Below are 8,028 nucleotides of genomic sequence, written 5' to 3' on the forward strand. Positions count from 1 at the left end.
AGGGCAGACAGAGGGGGGGGGGGGCCCGGACAGGAGAGCGAGCGGCTCCTCTGTGCGTCTGAGCGAGCAGGCGAACAACAGAGCCGACGCAGTGTGTTTTCTTAGATCAGTTTTCACAGTGCAGAGATGCGGGGGCAGGACCGACGCTGAGGCCAAACGCTGCTGTGATCGCTGGTTCAAATCGCTTGGAAGCAGAAGAGACGCCCGTTAAAAAGGCATGTAGGTAGTTTATTGTTCAGTTGGAACACATTCTCCATATTATTTTCAAGCATTACAACCTGACAATCTCATACACTGGAACATCATGAGTAAACTCGATTGGTCATGAACAACTTGATGCTTCATATGCGCATTCAGTACTATATAAACTTTGCAATACATAAATAACAATAACTGTGCGTCTCATATCAATATACACATTCAATACATAAATACATGTGTACAATGACACAGCATAGAAATATAACTTGATGCCTTATGAAACAATGGAAAATACACAGATTCCTTGCTCGATCATCACTAACTCTTGCTGGAAAATTGCACAGATCTCTCACTAGAATACATGACGAGTCCTCCTGAATAAATGAGTGAGAACTCAGTGGGGTGTAATTCACAGTTGATAACATTCAGTGCATCCGACACCCTGTAATACAAGCCATGAACACAGTCACATGTTCTCAAGACAAGCTCACTCAACTTCACAGGTCAACGATGGGAATGGAGTGACGTTGGTATGTGTGTGTGTGTGGGTGTGTGTGTGTGTGTGTGTGTGTGTGTGTGTGTGTGTGTGTGTGTGTGTGTGTGAATTTGGCAAGCCTTGTACATGTAGCTCAGAATAATAAACATCTGGAACATCTAGACATGCGGATCCATGCGCGTGTTTGAGAAAAATAGTGGCGCTGGTTTGAAAAGAGAAGTGACACCGTAGCTGCTGGTTGATTTTGAAAAGTGTTGTCGTCTCCTCGCGCTGCTGATGCTCCTTCTTCCCTGAGCCGTCACTCACTTTGTGATCCACTATTAGCATTAGCATCTCTGAAGTTTCATCTTTCTCGTCTCCGGTGTCAGTTGCTTCTGACTCCGGGAGGAGAGAGGCTGCGGCTCTGCTCTCAGAACAGCACGCCTCCCTCCCCCTCCCTTTTCCGAACCAACTGCTGATGGAGTGGCTGCCAGGGGTTCACCTGAAGGCCGCGCCGTGTGCTCCTGGACTTTGAGAGAAAAGCCAAACTGCTGACTCCTTTGACCGCTGGCTTTGAAATGGAGCCTGTTTTTATGACTCAGTTCTGTTATTAATAGCTCCACGCTGTTCACATGCCCCATTGAGAACAAACACATCACGTGCCGGGTCATGGGCCTGGCAGCGGCGCTCAGAGCGCAAACCATCGGCAACTCACTCTGACATTAGTGGAGACTAAATTTACCTGACATTGGACAAGGTGCATTAGGTTTGGAGTGATGTGTGTGAAGTGTGTGTGCGTGCTGGTGTTTATTAGATAATACTGTGAAAAATTGGGGCATGTCTAAAGGGTCTAGTGATGAATTCAGCTGTCACTTTGAGTGTTTGGTTCCTGCTTTATGGCACATTCATAAAGTTGAATTAAGACCTACTTCTTCAATACGCATGCATGAATGCTGATCAAACCCTCACGGCGCCTTTCGTAAGGCGTTTCTTGAACGCCTTTGTCATCTGCGTCGTAAGGGAAGAACACCAGGTGAGTCGTGCCTGCACTACGATGTCGACGATCATCTTAGCGACCATGCAATGACGAAGTTACAAACCGGGGGTTCAGCTGAAGAGTGATGCAGAACTTATTGTGTTCATGGACGTTGCAGTGCAGCACGGGATGCTTCGCTCTAGTTCGGTTGGGACAGTCCCAACGCCGCGGCCATGGCTGCAGCAAGGAGGGCGGAGCTGGCCAGGATCAACGCACTTCCCGACCGGAACACTTGCCGGCCGTTCAGAGGCTGGACCGGCCTGAAAGTACCCACCATCGGCTTTCCATCGTGGAACTTGAGGTCGGAAAACGCCTTCAGCTGGAGGAACACAGGTAAATACAAAGTTAGTTTCCTTGAGGTGAGCAGCTCAAAGAGGAGATATTTAAAAAAAAAAAAAAAAAAAAGCACAATTCACTTGTAACCCTTTAAATGTTCGGGTCCTTTATCCTAACCTGTTCCACACTCAGAGGGATGGGATTCTCAAACAAAGTCCAGATCACAGCCTCAGTGCAGCCGGGGGTGGTCAGAGAGCCCTTGTAGCGGTAGAAGGAGGTCAGATTCTGCTCAGACGGGATCAGCTGTGTCAGGGAGGCTCCAGAAAAAGACGTGTTGGCATCTGAAAAAAGAAAAAGCCACAGGTGAAACGTTAGCAACAATATCACGCAGCTGTGTTTTTTCCTTACTCATACTGAGCTTCAAGACCTACTTGTAGTCTTGATGTTTTGCAGAGCGTTGATGATGGGGTCGTACTTTCGGTTTCCACTATTGGATCTCTGCAAATGGAAAAGAAAAAAAAACATTTCAGCACTTTCTTTTCAGCTTGAGCTCTGTTGTATAATTGTACTGTTAGTTGGATTTCAGCAGCACAGGATCAACAATGGTTACCTCATAGAAAAACCCAAGGACTGCAACTCCTTCTGGGTCTGATAGTGCTGTTGTCAGATCAGTGTAATCCTGCTTCATGTGAACAATGTGCAGCTGTTGATAAAATATCACCAAAGATGAGTCAAGTTATGTTTCACAAAATGATAAAAATGATCAAACTATCAACACAAAGACTTAACCCATCAATACATTGATCAAATGAACAAGTATTGTCTGTGCATCCAATACCTGATAAAGCTTGTTTGTCTGTCTATAGGCGCCATTGTTTTCCCGGAAAACTCATCAGTGAGCCACACTGTTACACTGGCTGACATGTTTCTTCATTATAATGAACATGTGCACTGTAGTTTGTTTTGAGTCACTCCTCTCTAAGCCGTCCTTCTGCCATAAATACGCACTAACGTGTCAAATCCGCTGCTGAAAATAGTCCCCGACAAATACACCATTTACTGCTGTTTGAGTAACATTTGCTTAAACTACGATGTCCAGTTGTTTTAACACAGTGCTGAGCCTTTTTCTAAAAATGAAAGTATATATTTGTGATTTACATCTTCAGTGGGAACAATTGGGGTTGGAGCTGAGAGGTGGCTGCAGGATATTCTCATACATGTTGGAAAAGTTTATTTTATAAAGAAAAATTAGCCATTTTTGATTTGATAACTGAAATTATTGTTGCGTTACTGTTTCTTACAGTAAATGAAAAACATGATTTAAAGCTTCTACTTTATATTTGTCTATTTGATGTCTTCACCGTTACAGACCTTCCCTCCATGTGATCCAGATTAGCATATCAGTTATTTCTCACAGTGACACTTCACCATGTTAGTGTAGTGAGTTTAACATACCTCCATGGGATACTGCTCTCCATCAATGGTATGTTCGGAGCCAGGCCCTCCATTAGTGCCCCAGTGGAGGTGGAACTGAACGGCCTTGTAGGTGGTCGGCAGGCCTCCACCTGAGATGGTGCTGACATGAGGAACTCCTACCTGAACTGGTGGACACACACACACACACACACACACACACACATCAGACATAAAGAGTTAAAACAACAGCTTCATATCACCAGTGGCTGTTGGATGTTTAACAGAAAATCCACTCACCAGAGTGCCCGTTGTTCTTGATTGTGCCTTTGAAGATCTGCTGGTAGTTTGTGAACTGGAAAGGCGTCAGACGCTCATCTTTCAAAGTCTTCCTGGTGACGACGTTGATGGGTGACTGGGATTTTCCTGAACAGGCGTTGTTGGCGTGGTTCCACTTCTCCGGTGCTATAACAAGAAGACACCAGTTGGACTGATTGCTTTCTGTTCAATGGCCTCTGATAAATTTCCTTCTGGTTTTAGACTCAAGTTTATCCTGTAGATCTTACTGTGGCTTTTCTTACAGACAGCAAGATGATTTGATCTCTGAGAGTGACTATATGACTGTAAATCCTCGATTACACAATTCACACATGGAGCACCACAGGGATCAGTACTGGTTCCTTTACAATTCTTCATGTACGTGTTAGAGCAGCTCAAATATTTCAAAAGCATCATATCAGGTTTCATTTTCATGCAGGTCATTCTCAGATCTACACGATCTTCAATTCAAGTGATATGATGCAACTCAGCGAACTACAGTGCACTTGTACACATGAACGGGTTCTCTCAGACATTCCTATAGTTACACTGCCACAGATTAAAAGTTATTAGCATCACACTTCAGTGGTCCTTGTCTTCAAACGTTAAGCCTCATTGCACAAATCTGTGTCACATTTCATAACACGCTTAACTTTGATCACGACGTTAACTTTGCTGTTCAATTGGAACTATTTAACTTCTTCAAAACATTCTCAAAATCTGAACTTGGAATATACTCCATGCTTTTATTACATTCCGATTAGATTACTGTAAACGTATATATTCCTGTCTGAGTGGGTGCAACCTATCCAGACTTCAGCCGGTTCAGCTGAAGGTTGCATCAGCAAAACTACACACAGGATAGAAGAACATCTATAAATCAGAGGAGACCAGGCTTAATATCACTTTTCATGTTATTCTGCGCTTTTCCTCTTTTAAATTGCTCCTTATTTTGATTTGAAGATATGCATGTTAGTCACTTTAAATCTGTTGGTTTTGTCTTTTGTGAAGCATTTTGAATAAAGTTATTATTATTCTATTTTAAAGAAAATGTTACACCCTGTGTTATTAATTAAACTTACTGTTGCACTGATGATCACAGGTAAACTGGGTCTGATAGCACCAATCTGAAACACAGAGAGTAAAAGGTTTTCATTGACAAAGTACTGACAGTCATGGACCGCTGTCAACAGCAAATAAAGATCACACACACACACGCATGCACGCACACACACACACACACACACACACACACAGACACACACGCGTGTTTGTGTGACTGGCAACCATTCAGCTAGATTTTATGTGTATTTACAAATGTACCATTTTATTTATAGTTTATTATTTTTTTCATTTCTGCAAACAGTGAATTGTTCTCCCAGAGGTTTAAGTCAACACCACAGAGAAAGCCCTAACACACAGGAACTGTCTTCCTATTCACAACACGCTGGTGTTTGTGCTTTATCTTTCCGTGCTATCAGAATAAACATAGAGCCAATCTTTTGCATCAGCGAAGTCCCGTTCTCACATGTTTGTCTGAGGGTTTATTAATATTTCACAATTGGTTTGCATGTTTCCACCCCATACTCAGAGACAAATATCTGCAGCTATCTCTCAAATCAAATATTTATGAAAAACACACATACCATTGAAAAAATACGGGGTGGGTCGCCTGCTCTGTTATTAGAACTGTATGAGGACCTCTCCTGGTGTTTGTGAAGGAAGTCAGTGCTCGCTTGCTTTGCCATGTTGGTAAGTCTTTTCCTCCTGCTCTGGCATGATAATGGGTACTGAAAATAAACGAAGCAGGGGGGCAAACATTTGCATGGGGGGTGGGTGGGTTTCAGATTGTATCCACTGGTGCCATCACGCTGGTCCCAGTAAATAAAGTGATGTTTTTTTTTTTTTTTTTTGTCTGTATTTATTTATTAATGCAGTTTTGTTGCAGGACGTCCGTGTGTGTGAGTGGAGCATGAGCAAGCAGAAGAGAAAAACGAACGACTCTCTGTCACTGCGGTCTGATGCTGAGGGTATGAAAGGATTAGGATCAATTTCAAACCTTGACTGTGATTTGTAAAGTCACTTTCTGTCCTCAGAGATCTGCACTGAGGCCGCAGCTAAAATCAGCTTTATCAGAGGAACATTCAGGACGTCGTGTGAGTCCTCTAGACATGAGATTCATCCGTTACATCTGTTATCTGTGATAATGATATAATGATGTCAGTCATCACTCGTGACCTTGATGATCATGATATGTGACAAAATCCCTCACAGTAAAAGTTTTAATTTTAATTAAAAATTTAAAATACTTCACTAGAGTGTTTCCATTTAATGCCACTTTATACTTCAACTCCACAGTGATTCAGACGGAAAATATTGAACCTTTCAATGTATTCCTCAGCTACAGTTACTTGTTACTTAATCAAGATTTTCCATATAAAGCATGTGATCAGCTTATAGAGTATGATGTAGTGTTTTAAACTCTATAAACTGACAGTATTATAAAGTGTATAGTAATAATAATAGTAATAATAGTTTCACCTTCACCAACTACAACAGTATAAACAGAAGAAATAAATTATAACATGATCTATTCTTGTGCACTTTTACTTTTAATAATACTTACTTTTTTAAGGAATATTTTTATAATAATACAGGACTTTTATTTGTATGAGTATTTTTACAGTGTTGGTAGTTTTACTTCTGTAAAGAATCTGAAAACTTCCTCCCTCACAGTCAGTGAGTAGAAATATCTTTTTTTTCATGGCTCACAGACGCGTGTCCTCATCCCAGCCAATCAGATTTCTGTCCGCGAAGTTCTTGACCAGTCGACGCTTGTCTTTGATCTTTAGAGCGAACGAACAATATGAATGAGTTTCGATTGATCTCTGAGCGCAGTGAGGAAACGGCCAACAGGAAAACAAAAGGCAGCGAGAGGAAAACAAATATGCCACGCCCACACCCGCCGGCACGTCGACCAGAGCTAGAAACGTAAAGTGAATGCACGCTGACGCGGGAACGGAGCTTTTCATGCCATTGTGTTGAGTGCACCATGTAGAGCTAGACATAAACTTAGCTGCAGCTCACACACACACGGATTAAAGGAAGAGGGCAGATAGAGACTCTGCCAGGCCCGCGAGCCCCCGGCCCCCCCCCCCCCCTCCCAAAGTCCCGCTCACGTGCCAGAACTGTCTCCAACTTTAAGATGGAGCAGCGAGGGAGAGATTCAGGGCCCCCAAGGAAATCAGGGTGTCATTATTTGGGGCCAATGCATTCACAACACAGAACAGAGAGGATCATGTTTCCCGCCCTCGCTGCAGACACTCTGCACGTGTTTTCTCTCATGCTCTCTCCCGGGACAAACTTTTATCCCCCCGTGCGTCCAGCTGCGGGTCCTCGGCTGCGCGAGCGCGGGCGCATCCCGCTGCTCTGACACAGCTCTGAGCATCGACACCTTAACTCTTAATGGCGGAACAGACACTGAAAATAGACAGTAACCTTCCCCTGGATGCCACAAACATGATCTAATTAACTGGAGGAGAGTTATTGATGTGTTTCAGAGCTTTTAATTAGACGTTTAGTGGCATCTTCCCTCAGAATGACAAACTAATGAGCCGCGATCCAAACATCATTTATCCTGCTCTGTTCATTACTGTCTCTTTAAGGACTTAATTGGACTATACGGTTTTTCTGGGTGGCATAAAAAATACTATAAAGCCAAATATGATCCCAACTTATAGACAGATAGAAAAGGTGCACGTGGAAGTGATGAGAAAAACAAATTAGAGGTGCGTTGGTGAGATTTCCCCTCAGTGGCTAGTGACCGATCACACTGACCAAAATAGCCTTGTCATTTATGCAGTAATCATGGTCGCTGCTAATTTATTCCATTACAATGTTGGTGCCAAACCGCGGGGCTTTTAATGTGAAATTAACGCCTCGGAATTAGCCGCTGAGCATTTGGAGACATTGGCGCTGCGCAGCTTGACGCGTCTCTCTGCGGCAGCGAGGACGCAAACGTCTGTCATTGGCTCGGCGCGCAGATCTGAGCAGGTGCGAGAGGGAGAGAGGGAGAGAGAAAGAGAAGAGAGAGAGAGAGTGGTGCCAAACCGCGGGGCTTTTAATGTGAAATTAACGCCTCGGAATTAGCCGCTGAGCATTTGGAGACATTGGCGCTGCGCAGCTTGACGCGTCTCTCTGCGGCAGCGAGGACGCAAACGTCTGTCATTGGCTCGGCGCGCAGATCTGAGCAGGTGCGAGAGGGAGAGAGGGAGAGAGAAAGAGAAGAGAGAGAGAGAGAGAGAGAGAG

General features: G+C 43.7%; 1 protein-coding gene across 1 annotated transcript in view; it reads right to left on the minus strand.

Moving 5' to 3' along the window:
- Positions 1–207: 207 nt before the first annotated feature.
- Positions 208–8,028, minus strand: part of ca4 (carbonic anhydrase 4) — a 12,949-nt gene continuing 5,128 nt past the window's right edge. Inside the window, exons 2-8 of the mRNA XM_022745927.1 lie at positions 4,802–4,846; positions 3,702–3,866; positions 3,444–3,589; positions 2,599–2,691; positions 2,420–2,486; positions 2,166–2,329; positions 208–2,031 (exon numbers count right to left, since the gene is read on the minus strand). Coding sequence (XP_022601648.1) covers positions 1,852–2,031; positions 2,166–2,329; positions 2,420–2,486; positions 2,599–2,691; positions 3,444–3,589; positions 3,702–3,866; positions 4,802–4,846 — 860 coding nt within the window. The 3' untranslated portion in view covers positions 208–1,851. The remainder of the gene's footprint in view (positions 2,032–2,165; positions 2,330–2,419; positions 2,487–2,598; positions 2,692–3,443; positions 3,590–3,701; positions 3,867–4,801; positions 4,847–8,028) is intronic.

This window comes from Seriola dumerili, unplaced genomic scaffold, assembly GCF_002260705.1.
Source record: "Seriola dumerili isolate Sdu_G_001 unplaced genomic scaffold, Sdu_1.0 BDQW01000091.1, whole genome shotgun sequence".
In the NCBI taxonomy this organism is placed as follows: domain Eukaryota; kingdom Metazoa; phylum Chordata; class Actinopteri; order Carangiformes; family Carangidae; genus Seriola; species Seriola dumerili.